The sequence below is a fragment of the Labrus bergylta genome, chromosome 22, assembly GCF_963930695.1.
Source record: "Labrus bergylta chromosome 22, fLabBer1.1, whole genome shotgun sequence".
NCBI classification, from domain to species: domain Eukaryota; kingdom Metazoa; phylum Chordata; class Actinopteri; order Labriformes; family Labridae; genus Labrus; species Labrus bergylta.
In genome coordinates, this window is record NC_089216.1 from 8,541,784 (window position 1) to 8,561,854 (window position 20,071).

Below are 20,071 nucleotides of genomic sequence, written 5' to 3' on the forward strand. Positions count from 1 at the left end.
CACAATCATTTTAAGATTTTCATTTTAAAGAATGATTGACTTGTTCAAATTGGACGGATCTTCATGCCTAATCGTTTGGTGGTTTTCTCCTTCTTCTTTTTCTTTTTTTTGTTTCTTTACGAGGGTAAAGTACATCTCAGGTCTCAATAACAACAATATCCTATCCCAATTTCAGGGGGGGGGGAGTTCATTTATTTAAACTGCTCTTTTTTTCCTCTCAAAGACCAATAAAATCAAATAAACGACAAAAGGTGACTGCTCAGTCCTACATTTAATGCTCTGTGTGAAGAAAAGGTGTCAGTTCTTTTAGTTGCTGTTTTGTCACAGTTATTACTAAAAACTCTGGGGGGGCAGGAGCAACAATAGATCCTCCGTCACTGACGATGGATTTCCTACATGATTTTACACAATGATTTTAATGGGGACCATAAATGGAATTTAGGAGGACTCGGGCGTGAAAAGGCTGAGAGCGCTGCAGACTGACCTGTTACAATGGTGTGAAAGCGCGAGTATAGAGAGCGAGGCAGAGGGACTATATATATAGAGAGAAAGAAATAAAGGAAGCTAGTGGGAGCTACTCTTTCAGACTGCTGGAGACTGTCTGGGGCGTTCATTTCAGGGCCGCCCCAAGTTCAAAATTCAAACAGGCCTTTTTGCAAAAGAATTGTGTCCACAGGGTTCCCTCCCATGTGAATAGAATGTTTAATTAGAGTGTAATATAATCTGCGTTAAAGCAAGCATAAAAACATTCTGGCACTCGTCCATGGGATTATAAGCGCTGTGTTATTTGCCAACCACCCCCTCCCCAACCCCCCCAATCCATCCTCCCTCCTCCTGCAAGTGGTCTAGAGCTCTCACTTCCCTACTGGACCCACCAACCCAACCCCCCCCACTTCTTTATCCAGCACCCCAGCAGAGGGCCAGTTAATTCTGCACAAGAGCCGGGCCCCGGCAACGGCAAATATTTACAACCTTTATCATTCCCCGCGGTTTTTCTCGAGAGTAACAGCCAGTCCCCCCCTCCACCACCACCCACCCCCCCTGACTCGCTCCCTGCACTGGAGTTGGAGCCGTCTACGAGGCCTTTGTTTACAGTGAGAACAGCGGGGATATAAAACTCACATAAATATCACACTGCTCTCTCATCTATAGAGACGCCTGCTCTCGCTCTCCCCCGACACACTGGCCGCAGTGTGTATCCACAAAGTATAAAAGCTCTCAGCGCTTTGATTTACTACAATGTCTTGATACAGTCTTGTATGTCACATGTGACTGCAATTCCAATAGTTTGGTTGACTTTTTACCGAGGCTTTGGGTTGTTTGCTCTTAGAGCTGCTACAAGTAAAAGGCTGGAAATTAACATGCACATTTGTGCTCCAGTATTATATAAAACCAAACAGATTTGCTTCTCTCTGTCACGACGTTCAGTCTGGAGCTGCCTGTATGATAAAAAAAAGTGTTTTCTTGACTATGATTTCATTCTCTGTAAATTATTCTCACTAATTAACTCCATAAGGTGGCTCGTATAATCAAGACTTTCTATGACCAATTGTATGTCCCCATATACAGCGCAGGCTAATCTAAACGACATGTGTTCATGACGTTCCCTGGCCTGAATTAATCACATTTGGTCAGCTTTAGGGCTTAAAATGTCTAATTTGAGGTTTTTCATATTATACTTGTTGTTCAGACTTCATAAAACACTTCAATTTCAGATAATGAAAACTGAAAATGTATTTCCTCTGTTGCTTGCATATGCACCCATGAGGCAGTACTGAAATAATAACACATGCATGCTATTTATCTTATCTGTAATCTGGAGGTCAGATGGGATAACATCAGATGGGAATATAACAAACAAAAGAACTACTCCAGGCCATGTAAGTCCTGCCAAATCAGCCTCTGACTCTTGGCCGTCAAACTCGCCGCTTCAGAGCTGAAAAGAGAAAGAAAAGGAGACTGACCTGGTTGCTCTGTGGGCTGGACGGGTCGTATGACGGCACGTAGCTCTTGAGGGGATCCGCGGGGTTGAGGTGAGGAGGGTAGCGGATGGTGGTGTGCGAGAAGTAAGGTGACGGTGCTGGGGGCAAGATGGCAGAGGCGGAGAACTGCAGGGGCGAGTGTGGAGGGGGGCTCCTCGTCGATATGACTGCAAGAGAGACACAGAGAGAGAAGAGAAGGAGTCTTTTTGAGCTCAGATAAAGTGATCATCATTGATCCGAGAAAGGTAAATTAACTATCGGCATAGATTTTTCAACTGTGTTTGTGAGGAGAAAGTCGATAAGAGCTGCTGGTTGGATCCATCGCCACTCACCACTGTGTCCTACACCTGTTAGGCCTGGGTGGTGAGGCTGAGAGAAAGTGCTGAGTCGCGGTGAGGAGTCCTGTGGGGAAGTAGGGCTGAACAGCGGCTTCTCTGGCTTCTTCATCGTAGGAGAGGACATGTCTGCGGCGAGGGAAAAAAAAAAGAAAAGAAGCACACGCAGAGACATTAATGCTAGCTTAAGGTAGGGACATTTTCAGATTCCTTCATTACAATTGTTCTTCTGCAAGTCTAGATTAAAGAAAACAAAAGTGAAGAAGAATGTCACCATTTTTGTTTGCTCTTGTGTTAAACATAAATACAATTAAAGGTCATTTCTGACAGGAGAACTTAAGTCATTTTGCCGACGGTCGTTCAAAAAACTTCCCTTACAGCTTGCTCTAATGCTCCCAATTCTCATGAATGAAAGGAATTAAGTGCCAAAAAGGAAACATGTTTAAAAAATCAAGCAGAATTTGATCTGCCTGGGATTAGTATTACTAAGAGCCTCATGTCTTTGGCAAAAGCTGTAGTCAAGGGAAAATGCTCTATGTCAATAACAGACACTGCAAAGGGTCAAAATCACTTGTAATCTCTGAGATCATTACAAATCACCGGACATCCCCCAAGAAACATGAATCCTGTGAAAAATGTGGCTTTTGTCATGTTGGAGAGATACAATTAAATCCAGTGCACTGATGCGCAGTTGTAAAGCAGCCGGTGGCTAAAATAGGATTAAAGAATTTTCGAGACCCTCACGCAATATTAAATAGAACATTACACAGTAACATCTGCTCGCCTGGGCATTACATGGTGTCTGACAAGCTCCTGTAATTCCCCATGAATAATCCAAAAGGCTCGGCAGAAGAACTTGTTTTGTTGAGAAAATCTTGTGCAGTTCTAGAAACTGGAAGTTGTGTGCGCAAACCCTACGAGTCGCTCATTACTGCTGCTCTACACTTTCATGATCAACGACGGGCTGTCACGGATGTGCGGTTTTCAATTTTCCATGGTGAGACGCAGTGTCTGAAGGGAACGTGATAACAACAAGATGCGAGGGGCAACCGCCTATGTCTGCGCGTGCTTCTTCTATGAACATCCATCAAGCGCTTTTTTTTGGTCAGCCTCAGATTTTTTTGGGGTGTACAACGTTCAAATCATCCGTCTCTTCGACCTCAAATATGTTATATAAACCCTGTTTTTGAAGCATAACCATTGTATCAACTGTCCGTCTTTTCGAGGGAAAGACGCACAGTGGAAGAATCGCTGCGATCCACGGCGGAGGGAGCAAGGAAAGGTGGCTGGAATTCAGGGGGATTTCCCACTCTGAGGTTGCAAGAGGATACAAGCTTAAGTGCTTTCATTTTCGTCAGAGGGAGAAATACCTTTGAGAAGATTCATATCACTGCTTAATGTTTCAGTGTAAGAACAGGACATTTCTGCGGTTGGAGGTATTCAGCTTTTCCTCCGTTCTGCTAATTAAATCCATCACTGCCTCAGGAATTCAACTGGACAAGTGATGACTAGAAAATAAAAATAAAAACACTTAAATAAAAGTGATTTTACATTTAGACTAGTTATCCTTTGTTACATAGTTCATTTTGAATTAAATGGGAGAGCATGTTTGCACCAAAAATCCATAAAAGGAATCACTTTTTCTTCTTCTGCCATATGAGGTTTTGTCAAATGATAACCATATGCAAAAAATGACCACTTGGCACTTGGTAGGCCTCATATGGGTTTGATATCACCCCACTTCTCATTTATTCTCTCCTGACAGAGTAATAGCAGTCTATGGAGAGTTTCCTACCCACTGCTTTCCCTTTCTCCTCGCCCCAAAGTGTCTAAGTTTACACAGAGCAATACTTTCGAGGCCTCGTGCAAAGAGACGGGGCCGAAGTTTCATGCAGCCACATTGGGCTGTGGTTGAATCCCACCATTGCTGCCTCTTGTGCATCATCTGGTGTTTTTCTCCCTCAGCTTTCCTACATGCTGTATCAAAAGGGGAAAAAAGGAGGAATGCCTGGAGATCAAGGTGTTTAGAGTTCAAATGTGAAACCACACTATTTATCGCTTGTTTTCAGTCATCCCTGTCCGTCACAGTCTTCACAAAATGTTTGCTAACATCTTTGTCTGAGGCAGTGTGGGCAGCGGAGTGTGGAAGGAAGTCAGCAGAGAGCGAGAATGATCCGGAAACACGGGACAGTGAGGCCTTAATTAAAAAGGTTGACTGGGCTCTGCACCAGGAGACAAAGTAATGAGACATGCAAGTCGTCCCGTGAGGATCTCGCTGTCTCTTGCGCAGAAGCATGCAATGCAGACCTTTTTTTTTTTTTTCATATCCAATAAGCCATACACATGAGCTCATTAGGTGAGCTTTACTGCTTAATTCCCTTCTTAAGCAGTCATGTACCTTAAAGTTGGCACATGATCATGAAAACGCTGCACATAGGTCATTTCTCTCAAGTACAGCCAAGACGTATAGACTGATTTCCTGATGAGGAATCATATGACATGTTAGCCCTGCGGCTCTAATAGCTCTGAATGAGATTTGTAAACAGGGATTTCTCCACAACAGCCACTAACAAAGCATTTCACATACCTGTATATGACACACCGACTTCTTTTAAAGCTCACAACTTGCACATACAGTATATGAAAGTAGGAGAGTATTTGAGAGCTTATCTGTTTGTAATCTAAGCAGACGGTGGGGTTTTTTTTTTTTAGAAACTGAGCTGTGAATTACAGCTGGAACATTTTGTTCTTGTAACGGATGCACTCTGGAATCCAATGTTTCCTTTGTGTAAGCGACAGGTGTGGGAGAATTTACATTCAGACAGCAGTTCATGGCTTTAAACATTTATATGAGTGGCAATGCCTGGGGCTATATCTGTCATGGTATGTATTTTAAGAGGGTTGAACAGGTTCATGTGCAGCGAAACCAGATGCAGCTCATCCGCGACGAGACGCACTGATGTACAGTAGCTAATGACAAGGCTGCGAGTAAGACAGAGTTCAGCCGCTGTGAAAAAAAACAAATAATGTGAGGCGTGCACTTGAGATCAGATCTGTTTGTAAGGGGATGAAATGAGTAATCCTCCATTCCTTCTTTAAAGTCTGTCAGCACGCCGTCGGGCAGCATGGAGCTGTGCGAGACTCCCACTCTGAATGTTTTGTGGGACTTCATGAATCGGGAGGGAGGGTGTTACTGACAAAGTGCATCCGTCCCTGACAAACCTCCAGTGGGTAAATAAAGGTGGTCAAATAAGAAGAGGACAATCACCTCCGTCTCTGTCATGCCAGTTTGCCCTGGTGCTGGCTGGTGAGCTGGGTGACGAGTAGAAGTCAGGTCCTGTTGGGCTGGTGTCCATGTTCTCCTCCATGTTGACAGTTTTGGGCCTTTTACTGTGGGGACATTGAGAAGTTTGGGGTTTAATTAGTCATTTATAAAGAGTTATATACTTGATACTAATTACAGGCAGCACAAGTGGATACATATCTTGGATCACCTGCATTGTGTCATGGCAAAGTTTACTTATCAACCTTGTTTCAAAGAGTTTAATTTGAAAAAAATAACACTGATCTTATTTAATTATGCTTTTATAAGAAGCTAGTGCTCAGAAATGGTTAGCACCCCTTTGCATAATAGTTGGAGGTTGAAGTTGACAGCTTAACTGGTTAAGTCTACATCGAAAAAAAAATGTTTTTGACTGACAAAGTCAATAATGCAATGGTTTATTTGAGCTAAAAAAAATGTCATGGAGAGAGGGGATTTGTGTTTCTTTTTTGTAACTTGTCTTAGGATAATATCTGTTGTGAGTTGATGCTTTACCAAGAAAGGTTGATTGTTTGATTGAGAGGCCGTGCACCGCCCTTGACATTATTGTGTTCCTAATAATAAAATAAAGCAACACAGTGTCGGTGCAATGCTGTTACAAAAGAAAGAGTTCATCCTTTTGTTACTGACCTGCCGGGAGGGGAGGACAGGGAGCGATGCAGCCCCACGCTGGAGTTCAGGTCGTGGTAGTAGGGTTGGCTGGGCATGTCTGCCATGGAGAAGTTTACCGCCGCGCCATGGGTGATGGGCACTACGGAGGACATGGAGGAATCAAAGAGAGACGGTTAAACTGTAATCACTGCAAAGGAGGACTTCAAAGTCAGTGGTGTTGTCAGGCTGAGTACTTAGTCTATCCCCAGCCTTGCATCTAGAGACGCACAATTAATTGCGCGAAAGCTTGACTGACTGTTATTGACGCTTTGTGCTTAGAGGCGCTCTGTATCAAATTAAGCGCTCCCTTTCCACAGGTTAACTGTCTGACCATCACGGGCATTTCTGCTGAGTACTGTGATTAACAAGTCAGTGCTTCCCAAAGTGGCTGCAGGTAAGCACTTTTTGCAGAGGCAGGTTTACTGCGGCTGTATCTAATACATTTGTCTTAATCTCTGCATGATTAATAGAACAGTTTTTATTAGGTCTATTTAATAATAAGACAGACTTGTTTTACTTACATGTAAACACACAACACTGGGACAAGAGAATATTTTATTTTTTTAAAGTGTTATACAGAAGCAGATGGTAAAATGTTCCTAATATCTGGATGCCTGCTGCATTTTAAGAAACAACACTAAAGGTAAATTCACAATCATCAACATTTTTTTTTTTTTTTTTACTTTTCCACCACCCGTAACAATACTCAGCATCTTCTCTCGAACTGATTTACAGTGGAATAGGTGTTGTTTTTCTCACTGCGGTCAAGGTGAGGGATATTGTTTCATGGAGGCCTGCTTGGTGTTTACAGAACAAAAGGATTTCGCCACCCATCATCGCGCTCTCTCCCCCTCTCCCTCCTCTGTCTCCTCTCCCTTCAGTGTGTGGCAGCCTGCAGCTCGAGCGGTCGCTCGGTTTGGAGTCGATGAGAGGATGGAGTGTGTGGCGCCGTCTGTTGTGGTCTGAGGTTCACCACTGGCACGATCCCTCCGCCAGCCTCCGCCCTGGCAGCTCACTGTGGCCCTGGCAGCGGCCCCTACCCGCTGCTACCCACACCGAGCTGTCTGTGGAGGAATGCATCCGGCCCAAGGACGCTGAATACAAGACCATTGTTTTGGTTTTTTTTTTTTCATTCATGGCTGAGGATACCCCCGTCCATGTCTCACTGTGCTGGGTTCTCTCTTTCTTTTCTTGGCTCGGTGCAATAGTTGTGATGCCGCTTGGCTGCCCAGCCAGTCATCTAATTTAATAATCTGGGCTTTGACTTTTAAGCTTAAAAGCAGCCAACGAGACAATAATGCTGCTAATCATTTGCCACACAGTGCTTCCTCTAGCAGATTACTCCCTCCCTGTACAAGGGGGAAACAGATATTGCACTGGTAAATCAGCAGTTTCATTTCTGTTGACAAATATTTTTTCACTTGCAGGCCAAGGCTCCTGTTGCATTAATGATTGTCCAAAAGCTGGATTGCAAGTCAGCCTTGAACTCCACAGCTCCCTTTGATGGACTTCAAAGAATGTCTCAACGGCCTGGAGAGTTGGGAGAGAAGTGCGATGACGGACGAGCGGCTGCTTAGATATCTTCCCGGGGAGTGACCGGCTGAGTGAGTGACAATTCCTGTGTGTCCGTCGACCTTTTTAAAATTCCGGCTCGACTTCAGTTGGCTTTAGAGAAACAGGACTCGGTCACATGAGAGCAAACACGCCGGCGCAGCAGCCATCTGGTCAGGGGGCAAATTAAACACTAAACAAAAACACAGGCTTTCAGAGGAGATTCAGTCTGTGAGCACTGAAGGAAGCAGGAAGCAAGAGTATGGGACTATTAACCATGCTCCTACATCAGAAACACTTCAATACATTAAGTACAAAGAAATACAGTGGGCCTTCATTGAATATGTTCCAGAGGACATCACCATGTGGATGGCTAGAAAAGTTAGGAGCCTCATTATATACTGTATATACAAGTTTGATTTAAAAACTGTAAGTCCTTCTTTTGCTGAATTAAAATTCCTCATCACTGAAGTTGATGTGTATACAGTATAAATCTAAAACTATACCTGATAAACATTTCATTCTAAGAAGCCTCACAGCTACAGGCAATGCAAGCCAGCCATTCAAGGTGAATTCATATATTTTTGATTGTGATAAATGAACTATGTCCCTTTTCAAATAAAGAAATTAAACATCTGCCAATTGTTTTTCTTGACTAGTCGTATGGTGTATAAAAAGCTACAGATGGCAACTCTGTTTTCTCCAACAAACGGTCCATTACAAAATCACATACGTCAAGACAAAGTCCTCATATATGAGATGCAAGAGCAGTTATACCAGTATTAATACCAGTATCATTACATCATCAAATTCATTTTCTACGGATTGACCTTTTTAATAAATTAACTAATAGTTTCAGCTGTCCCTCACTTTAAATATTGTTTATTTTAGTGCTGACCAATATTATTATCCATTTTTTTTCCAATTTGATATATAAGGATGATACCCAAGTATCACCTTTATATATCAAGAGGCAGTAAGTCCGTCTGTAGGCACTTGTGTTGGGATCAGGTGGGTTGCCAGTTTAAGTCCTGGTACATACCAAAGTAAGGAGATTGGTCTTGTTGCTGGAGGCAAAACACTGAGTCTAGTCATAGTGCATACTGAAACACATACACAGCAAAGCACAGCATAGGTATGTCTCTTTTAAACACAGGTTGTTGAAGGTGACTGACTATAGTCTTTCAGTAACGCAGGCACGTTCCAAAGCTACAGTTCAGAAGCAGTGCAGGTAAACGGCGCCTCGGGGTTGCCTAGCTATCAGAGGCATGAGGACTCCAGAACAACCGTCAACGGCTTTGCGGAGGGCAAGACATGTCCGTACAGATGCACACAGGCTCATGCAGACGTCTGCGCAGTCGAGTGTTCTCTTTGTGCGGAGCAAACTGGCCGAACTTGAATGACTACACAACAGTTGTGCCGTGGATTTCAGCTCATTACCGTTGGCTCAGCGCGCTTTCTGCCGTTCAAGGAAGAAGTTGCTGTGTTTAAATGAAAATAAATCAGTCTACATTTGAGGACAGATTTAAAGTCTCTACATACCCGAGACTTTCAGGCGTGTTACCTGATTGCACTTCTTCTCAGGGCTGTGTGGGCGTGTATAGACTTTCATTGATTGACATCTCCCTGACTCTCATATTAATTATGTTGCACCTGTTAGGGCATGGAAACGTAAACCTTCAACATTCCTGTAAGCACAAGAACTTTCGGTGTCCTCATTTGATTCCCTGCTAGGTTGAGGCACCAGAGGTCTAATCGCAGTGATAAGTGAAGTGTGTGTGTGTGTGTGTGTGTGTGTGGAGGGTAACAGACACACCCAAAAAATAGAAATGGAAATAGAATGACATCTGTGCACTTACTTCTGGAAACTCGCACCAGTTCTGTAACACTGAAGACTCCTGATTTGATGAAGCTGTCTTCCAAGTAGACTGTAGACAAAGAGACAAACAGAAATCATTTTATTCTCATTGTAGCTTTGTTTGAAGTCAATTAGGAATTATCTAATGTAGTCAAATGGAAACAGAGACAATATCTTCTTTCAGTCTGAATCAATGTTTTGTGTACTTATATTAAATAACAATGTATACATGGAAGAGTCGGACTACAAGATCGTTAAAAAGACTAAGGATATACTGTACAGTTGCAGATATTCACACAACGAGGTAGGCGGGTTTTTTTTTAACCTGATTAAAAAGAAGCATGTCGTTTTGTGATTTCCTTTTTTATCCAGCATTTTTCACGTTTGCTTTCCTGAATTTAGAGTTATCTTTGTTTCACTGCATTTCCAGGAGATTTAAGCTGTGAAACATGGATTTGAAAAGAAAAGTATCCAACAACAACAACAAAAAAAAAAAAAAAAATCAGTTTAAACGTAATAGCATCTGTGAAATACAGCAGAGAGTGACGGGACAGGTGTGTGCGGAGGACTCGAGCTCCTGCTGCTGCGAGTACAACCACTGAGCCTGTGCTGAGCCCCAGGCGCTGCCCATTTCATTAAACACACAAGCGAACCTTAAATATCAGTCAATATTGACTCTGACAATACTGCTAAGAAACAGTGTAACAATGAGACAAATCCAGCTTGAAGAGTTATTTAAGGACGAGAGTAAACAAACTTCATTTCAAAGAAAATTAAAGCTAGATTGTTTCAACACAGCCAGATTTTTTCTGGTGTTTTTTTTCCTCCAAAAATATCTTTGGACAGAACAAATGACCAGTTGTTAAGTATATTATGTATTTGTTGTGTTCTGTGTGATCTGCAGTAATCAGAGGTTGTCTGTCAAGTAAAACAGCCAGACAAGTTATTGAGAACCAAATGTCTCCGGCTTGGCTTTGATGCGATGCCAGTGGCACTCAGTCCGTGCCTGTCAGATAGGCGGGCGGCTCGATTGGCACCTACAAAGCCCTAATGCCTCCAGTGAGCCAACGGCTTTTGCGGGGAACTGTGCTGCTGCTGCCGAAGGCCTCCGAGGCCTGAGTCATTGGCTCACCGGCATGTTTTCCTTGGCACCTGCATCGGCAGAACCTGCTCTTGAGGTAGAAAACTAATTACACTCCTTCAACTATTTTCATTCCAACATTGTGACGACACAGCACAGGTCAGTCCGGGGGAACAACAGCGCTGCTGGAGAATAGTCTCTCCTTGACTCAGTCGGGTACCAGCCAACAAGGCAGTTTGTAAACATTTCAACTCCTGATCTGTAGCACCTCTCTATTTTTATTCTCTGTGTTTGTGTTGCCACTGGAGTGATGACGATTAAAAACTAATGATCCAATTAAATTTTATTCCTCCTCTGAACAAAGTTAAAAACTTTGGCTCGAGCCAGCGGGAGTCATACAAAGGTCAGAAAATGACTTTTATTATCTATCTATTATTACTAATAGCTAATTATCATTACAGCAAATGTGTTGTTTTGTGTTTATTACTGTGACATTTGTGTTTTTCAAATTTAGGGAGGGAAAAGGCTTCTCAGTTATGTATGCACCTTTTTTTAATTAGCAACGTCTTTCTCTCTTTGTCTGCAAGTCACTGAGTTCACCGCAGATCAGCACTATTTAAACTAGGTAAGCTACGGTGTACACAGGCCGCTGTGCAAAGGGGGAGCTGCAGAGGAACAATAGAGTGATGACAGGAGGGAGGAGGGAGGATGACTGGTACTGTACATACCTGGAAGAGGGGTCTTGCCTGGCTCATTGTTACTGGGACTTCCTGACTGCTGTGAGTCTGCAAACACACAGAGAGAGGAGGGGGAGGGGGGTTACAACATGCCATCTTACTGAAACACGGTGTTCTTGTCAGAATTGATTATTATCAGCAAAGATAACAAAGTTGCTGGGTCAAAAGGCTGCATCTTTTACCAAAATGAGGACCTTTACTATTTGAGGACTTTTTCAGAATTGATCAAGCGTTGTTTGACTAGAACAAAGTCACTCCTTGTTATACTTAGTTGTTATAACTTCTGTAAAGACAGTAAGCTAGACAGGAAGCCTTCCTGGACTTTTTCCTTATCTGCTAGTCAAGAAGAGCTTACCAACTGAAGATTAAACATGACAGTTCTGTTTAACAGCATTATCAGTAATGGGAGGGAATATGGAAGAAAAAAAACTGTGTCTGACACAGAAGAGCGTGATAGTTTTGTACTGGCAGACGTCTGGGTCATTTTTCAAAGAGGCTAAAGGAGCGTAAGGAAGGGGGGGGGGGGGGAGGATACAGAATGTGTTCAGTCCTGCTGTGCGAGGTACGAGTACAGGACAAAACGCAGAGAAGACAAGAGGGGCGGGGAAACACAAGGAAACGTGCGGAATTCTTTCCACTGGCTACGGTGCGCAAGGGTTGGTATGAGGTGGCCAGGACTGACGTCTTTAAGCTTGATGACGTGATGGGAGGGGAACCAATCAGTCCTCAAGAGTTCCTGCTTCTGATCACTGACAGGTCAAATTTCTTTTTACAGCGAAAGCTATGAAACCTCAAAATACAATGTACACAGCATTGTCAGGTTTTACAGACAGAAAACAATTAAGCAAGGCCTTCTTATCACGCGTGAAGTATCACTGGACTGCTGCCATGCTAAACAGTGACCAGCAGCATCTAAGCGGACCCCCTTAATGTCTCAAACTGGCTCAAATCCACACATGCCCCGAGCCAGAGAGGGCCCAATAAGAACCAAAGGGAGATTAATATCTACGCATTTAACACCAGAAAGCCGCGACAAGAAGAGGCCGACAGTGAACTCAGATACCCTCGCATTGCAACAACACCCCTTTTCCTGCCGCAGCTCTCATGAGCTGTGTTACAGAGGCAGCGGAGAGTGGGGGGGGCGGGGGGGGAAGAGAAGGGGGGGCTGGACAAGAAGGAAGAAAAAACATTTAAAAGATTTATCCCTTTCTTGTTCTCTCTCTCTCTCTCTGCCTCTCTCTCTTGTTCCCCCTTTCCTAAATTTGACTATTAAACGGCACAGCAAAAACAGAATGTTCTTGGCCGAGGCTCAACAATGACAAAGTAGGGAAGGAACAGGACCATACGTTGAAAAGGAAAAAAAAAAAAACCCTTCTCTTTCCAGTCTGCTAAGTTCCCCCAAAAAAACGCAAGTAACTTACAAGTTGGGGTCTCAAAATGGAATTCTGCTCTGCTTTGTTCAATAAGAAAAACACAAACTTGACTTGTGTTTTCTTGTCATGTGTTCCTACAGGTATTAAGGTATCTCTGTTAAATCTCTCATGTGCGCATGAAAAAGAAGATGACAGGTTAAAAGCAGTAAGGACTTGAAAAATATGAAAAAAATGAACAAGCATGAAAATACCACGATCCAAAGATGACATTTTCAAATGGGTTGTTTTCACTGAATAACAATTTGAACTCTCCCCAAAGAGATTGAATTAACATAAATATAAATACAAATAGAAAAAACGGCTAATCTCCACATTTGAAAAGCTGGGACAACATAATGATGAGCATTTGTCGGTGATAAATTACTTTGACAAATTATCCAAATTGCTGAATTTTAAGTTTCTGCCACTTCAATACTGTAATGTGTACAATATAAGTTCAATCTTGTGAACCAACGTGTTCAAGCCATCATCTGACGTCAGCAAAATGCAAAGTCTCCTCTGCCTTCAACCACTGAGCAATGAGCCCCTTAGGTTGCCCCCTACAAACACACACACATACACACACACAGTAAAAGCCTGGTGTGTGGGCGGAGTTTGTATGGATTTGGCACGGCACATGTCCATAAAGTGATTGCAGGGAGCTCAGCGGCCTTGTCTCCCTGTCTCCTCCTGCCCCCCCCAATGCCACTTTCAGAGTCATCCATCAGTCTAGTTACGACTGCCAACTCCATACTCATGCCCCGAGAACTGCTGAGAGGGAAGAAACAGGCGAGGGGGGAAAAAGAGAAAAGGGCACGGGAGGGTAGAGAAGAAGTAAATGCTCAGAAGGTGGTGAGGGGAGAAAAGAAGTGAGGAGGTGGAGGTGGGAGAGGTGGGAGAGGTGTTACGATTCATTTGGATGGGATCACAGTTAAGTGTTTTTGTTCTTCCTTTCTCCTCTTCGAGGCCTGAACAGGCAAACCATGACAAAAAGAGCAGATGGTGGTGGCAATTAGAGATCCCAGGCAGCATCTTCCAGCATGAGGCCCCACTGTAGCACCAGGAGAGACCACCTGGATGACTCAAGGTGGGATGGAAGCATATGGCGCATCTGCTAGGTCTGCACCGGAGCAGGGAACACCTCCCCCTGTTGCATTACATTTTACCTTTGACCCAAGAAGAAGTGGCCTCTTGCGCCTGCGTCTTCTTGCAGGCTGATTACATTGTTTGGAGCAGTGCTTGCACATTTGTCAGGCTTCGAATGTGGTGATTATACCTACTCAGCACTTATTATATGTCTAATCACCTTTATCACTCAACAGGTATTTAAATAAAGCCTCCATTTAAGTCTGAAAAGGGATGATTGTGGATGCAAATGGGAAAAAAAAGGCTGATATTTAAAAAAGGAGTTGAGATCGTGGCAAAAGTAAAGTTAAGAAGGAAAATATTAGGAGAGCTGAAGTCTGGTATCAATATCTAAAAGGTGTCCTGTGCAGAAGCCCAGCCAATCCGATAGTCTTCAAATAAACAGTAGTGAAACCTGTAAATAAACAGTTGCGGTCGAGGAGGCTGGGCTTTGCCCTGGGAGCTTGGCAGGGCTTGATCACAGGGCCAGACACCACACACACATACACACACACACACACACACACCCTCAAAGACGCACGACACACTTTAACACACACACTTTCACACACACACACACTGACATACTCATATAAACACTGCTGTACACACACGGCCCTCTTCCAAAAACAACATTTCTTGGCACCCTCCGTCCCGGCCACTTGTTTAAATAAACAAACCGGTTCATGAAGGAAGTGAAAAAAAACAGAAAAACGTATGATTCGGATTATCTGCTGTTACTCAGCAAAAAAAAAAAAGTGAGGGGGGGGAAAAAAGCAGCCGAAGGGGCTTGTGGGTATTCTGGACGTGTCCACGAATTCTTACACCTTCTTGTCCGGTGGGATACTTATCATACCACTGTAACGATTAGGGCAATTAGGGGTAATGGCAACAGAAATCTGGCTCTGCAAGAAAGTTTCTTGTGAGGTTTCTCCACGCCCAAGTGTGTTACTTGCCTGGATTTTATAATCACTAAAACACTCACACACACACACACACACACACTAACACACACACACGCTCCCTAAACCACCCGTTCGTTTTTTTGGCATGGTACCCATTCTGTTCCCACTAAATCGCAGAACACACATGCACATGCACACACTGTGTGGATTAAATTGGCCACATAGTTTGGGAAACTTTCTCTTTTTTTGACACTGGCGGTGCGCGTTCCTCGCCCGCAAACACTTACAGACACGTACAGCCATCCTCCACACACAAAAAAACAGTGTGCACGCGCAACACGCACACCCAGCAGATGCATACCGCTGTCGACATTTCAGGAGGAGAAGCCTGTCTGGCAGCCATTTTATGCCGAGTGGGGTTCTGTGCACATGTATAGCACTCTGGCTGCCAGAGGCATGGGTCCCGAGCCAAGACGCATTTCAGCAGCCCGGGGAGGCGAGGGGAGGGGAGTGTGGAGGAGAGGTAGAGAGGTGGAGAGGGGTGGACCCCTGTAAAAGTAGGGAAAACAGAGAGAGGGAGAGGGGCACAAAATATCGACCTAATTATGGAGCAGCACCGATGTGTAATGTTTCGACAATACAGCTGCTCCTGAGTAAATATTTGATGTGGCCAAGCAAAGACTTTCTGCTCAGCGTCCTCCTGCTTTTCTTTCCTGTTCCGCTGCACGAGGCTCCAGTTTGTCCTTCCTTGGAAATGCACAACCAAAAATATGTGTGTGTGTGTGTGTGTATTTGTGTGTGTAGCACAGTCGTGCAAGACTTGACAGTATGCATAAATGACTGTGCATGAGCCGGTATGGAATGTGTGTGTGTGTGTGTGCATGTGTGTGCATGTGTGTGTACTTTGTCCCGTGTCCTCCTCTGCTCCTGGTTTCTATCATTCACAGCTTCGTCGATGACCTCACACCGCTCAGGCTGGCTTCCAACAGCCGGCAGAACCTGCTCTCTTCTCCAAATCTCTTTTCTTTCTTCTCCTCGCTATCTGTCTATCGCTGTCCCTGTGCCTGCAACAGTATCCGTCTTCTATTGTATCTTTTCATACCACAGTCTGTGGATATCTACTATTCAGTGTGTATCCAGGAAGATATCATCTTATCCACTGTGACGATTGCACACTATATCTTTCTTTCAATTTTAAGATTTTCTCTTTTTTTTTTACACCTACATGTTCCTCCCTTTGAAAGTCTCCGTCTGCGTTGTTCTCTCCTCCCTTGCCGCCTTTTTAATGCCCTCTCTCTATCTCTGTTTCTTTCTCTTTATCTATCTCTCTCTGCTCTCCCTTCCTCACGCTTTGTTGTCTAAACAAAGTGGCCTTTATCAGGATGAGCCGCAACCCAAACAGGCCAAACAAAAGATATGGGCGAGGAAATCTGCCTGTAGAAGAGGGAGGATCTTATTGTGCCAGCCATTGTGTGCCAGCCTGCCAACTGGCGATGCCCCCCACTGACGACCCCTTCACTGCAAATCCACACACACACACATTTTGGTATCTCTGACCCCCCCCCCCCCCCCCCCCCCCCCCCAAATCAAACTAAGCATTGTGGATTTCAAAGCGCTGGCACCTGAACTGGCAAAAGTAAAGAGTAGTTGACGCTGAGAGAGAAAGGAAGATGAACCCCTCGAGCCCGAATGAGACGCCATTTTGGAAGTGCATTGTCACTAACATTGAAATGAGCATTAACTCAGCAGAACAGCTTCTTTTTTGATTTGCTAGGGCCTGGTGTCAAACCACAACACTTTTCGATTACCCAGTATCAAAAAGCTGCCTCTCTTCTGACCTCTGCCATGAATTAGTGTTGTATTTGTTATCAGCGATACCTTTGCATGAACAGAAATGGACAGTGTTGTATTACTATGTTCCTACATTGGTGCCTTTACACTGTGTGACACTGTAATGATTATCTCATAATTGGAACAAGGGGAGTATGTCTTATTGGCTAAGAGGAGCACCTGGTAATCCGGACAGCTACCCTATTAAATTACTCCCACTGACGGGGAATGTAGGTACAGTGGGATGAGTTACACACACACACTCGCACAGACGTACACACAGGCTTTGGCGAAAGCGAGACAAGGGCATGGAGAAAGTGAGAGGGGCAAAGTTGAAACGTCTGTGAGAACAATGACATTTTGCCTTCTTTTCTCTGAGCCAGACACCACAGACTTTTTCAATAGAGCAGGAGGGGACACACACACACACACACACACACACACAGCCGCATACACCCACTCACAAACACGCACACACACACACACACACACACACACAGTAGGACTGTCAGGGTTTTGAGACTTATGGAATCGAGTGGGATCCCAGCCCAGACAAGAACAATAAGATGCTGTACAGTGTGTGTGTATGTGTGGCTGTCTTGTATGTATCTTTGCACGTCCCTTGGTGTGTTTGTGCTTTTGCATCATCAGCGTAATGTTCGTTTCTAATCGGTTCATGTTAATGCCGATAAACGGGTCTTCTTTCCCTGTGCCGTCTCCTAGGTGAGACTCTCACGGCAGGGAAAAGAGGAGAGCATATTAACTGTACCCTGAGGACAACAGGCTCCTCATTTAGGTCACCCAACAGTGTGGACAGGGAGGGAGCACATTCAGTGGCGAGTGGGCATTAAACAAGGGACGAAAGGCCTGACGGATCATTATCCACACCGGCCCAGGAGAGCACAGGGGAAGAACCGGGGAGAGCACAAAGGGATAACAGGCACGAAACCAAGGATGCAGTTGAGGTTTAACCCATGAAAATCCACCTTTTCATTTGTGGAATAAAGTTTACCAACCTTTACACAACGCGTACCTCAAAGGCAAATACTGTGAGAGAAAATGTAAATCACTCAAAGCATATACAGCATGCACAAACACACCCTGCTGCGAGCCGAACATGTACAATGAAGTCAGTGGTCGAGCTGCAGACTAGCTACACAGCACAACAACACAGTGGCTCATCTGTCCCATGAAAAATGAGCAGGCCGGCCTCCAGTCAGCACACTGCGCCCCACTTAATGTTTCCACCTCCTCCCACTTTGTCCTTTTCCTCACAATACGGCCTTTCCTTTTCGTTTAAATGTTTTACTGTTTTTTTTTTTTCTCTTTTCCTTTTTTCCAAAATCCTTCTTTCCTATGTATATTCCTGTCACTTTCCACTCTAGCTTGCTGCCCAAACATTTTCATCTCCTTCACTGCACCTGGCAGCTTCTATTGCAACATTGGCTGAAGATGAATCCAGACAAGAATAGCAAAATCGTTTGTGCTAAAACAAGAAGTCAACTGCTAAAGATTAAAAAGTTTTTTTTTTACATTAAAAAAAAAATCCATTTGTGGATTTGTGACTTAGTTAAAAGTGCAAATTGAAGGCCAAATTGAGCACAAGGAAAAATGTATATGTGCATTTGACTTTTGGTTTATTTGTTTCCGTTAGAAGACAAAAAAAATAAAACAATAGCAGATTTTTTTTCTCCCACATTCACTGATAGCGATCAACTATTCCTAGATATAGCTCTAAAAATATTCACACCAAAAAACAAGCTGAATGGATAAGCCTCTTTTTTTTAAAATTGTGGTCTCATCATTCACACGTTTAATCAGCATCAAGTCTAGCCTGTGAGAAAAAAGCACTTTGCATCTGCGTTGAAACAATGGGCCCATCAATGGCCCACCTCGGCATCTTTTTGGTATGCACCAAACAAACAATTAGCTTTGTCGCGGCGTAATTGACTGGCAGGACCGGGTGGCATTTACATTCGCCCGCTGTTGCCACCCTGCCATTCGATGGGCTGGCGTGAAAAAGAATAGGTCCATATGAGGGTGGAAGGTTGGCCACATCTCTGCGCTTCGAAGACACCGCTTTTTTTTTCCCCCCCCCCCCCAAGGTGGCAAACTTCCAAACGTTTTTTTTTTTTTTTTTTTTAAATGCATGGCTGCAGAGGAAGGAGGGAAGGGAGGGTGGAGTGAGGACGAGACTATAGATTTAATTATGCATGCTTGTTTTCTCATTCATTGTAGTGGTGGGAAGGGGAGATGGAGAGGGTAAGGGGTGTGTAGTGGTGGGAGGGTTGGGTGGGGGGGGGGGGCAGACCAATGACATTCCGTCGTTGTAGTCCTCCTCCCACACACACACACACACACACACACACACACACACACACACACACACAAACACACACACACACACACAAACACACAAGGAGCAGTCTGGGAGCGAGCCGCTATAGGCTAATGAGGTGACACTCACCGTCTGGAGACTAGCCAAAACAGTCCATTAACTCCTAGCCAGTAGTTAAGAGGAGAAGAAGGAGAAAGGTGGTGGTGGGGAGGGGAGAGAGGAGAAAAGAGGAGGCGGATGGGGGGGTGGGGGGTGGGGGGGAGAGAGGGTGAGGTAGGCGGCTAGCCGATGGGTTGGTGGGCGGAGTATGTGAGGGGGGAAGAAAAAAAAAGAAGAGAGTCTGAAGTCTTTCAGGATGTGAGGGTGGGGGGTATTTCTGCAGTTTTGTAGTTGTGAATGAAGCAGCGGGGTGGCTGGTAGAAAAAGGGAGGGAGGGGTGTGCACGAGTGTTCACTGTCGGTGATTATGCTCTATGGAGGCAGCTCTTGAGGAAAAGTAAGTCTATGTGTGTGATGGAGAAGAGGTGGTGGAGAGAGAGCGAGAGGGGGGGGGGGGGGGGCAAGGGAGATAGATCCAAAACCCCCCAGTCGGGCAGACAGACCTTTGACAGAGGAGCTCTGTGATTCGCCTCTTTCATCTTCAGAACCCCCCCATCCAGTCTGATAATTATGAGACAAATGCACTGGACCCCTGCTGCTTGAGTGGCAATGGGCATGGAAGGCCAGAAACACAGAGAGAGGGTTCAAACCTGCACGTCTCGACTGGTCTGGTCTAGGGGGGGGGGGATGAGAGATGGTGGGGGCATTTAGGGCTCTGGGAAATTCCCCACTGTCCCGAGAGACAAGTTGGCCCACAGATCATAGTTCAGGGACAGCCTGGTGGTGATACCAGTGAGGCTTAACTGGTTTGAGCCGACAACTTCCACACAAACTAACACATCCAGT

The 20,071-nt window shown here is 44.5% G+C and overlaps 1 protein-coding gene across 4 annotated transcripts in view; it reads right to left on the reverse strand.

The window, feature by feature from the left end:
- The window catches only part of LOC109981591 (nuclear factor 1 B-type), a 64,766-nt gene that overhangs the window by 14,616 nt on the left and 30,079 nt on the right, over window positions 1–20,071 (reverse strand). For 3 of the 4 annotated variants that reach the window (XM_020630443.3, XM_020630446.3, XM_020630442.3), the window contains exons 3-8: window positions 11,509–11,565; window positions 9,701–9,769; window positions 6,270–6,390; window positions 5,586–5,707; window positions 2,315–2,446; window positions 1,965–2,149 (exon numbers count right to left, since the gene is read on the reverse strand). In XM_020630443.3, coding sequence (XP_020486099.1) covers window positions 1,965–2,149; window positions 2,315–2,446; window positions 5,586–5,707; window positions 6,270–6,390; window positions 9,701–9,769; window positions 11,509–11,565 — 686 coding nt within the window. The remainder of the gene's footprint in view (window positions 1–1,964; window positions 2,150–2,314; window positions 2,447–5,585; window positions 5,708–6,269; window positions 6,391–9,700; window positions 9,770–11,508; window positions 11,566–20,071) is intronic. The other variant, XM_020630445.3, reaches the window with a different exon arrangement.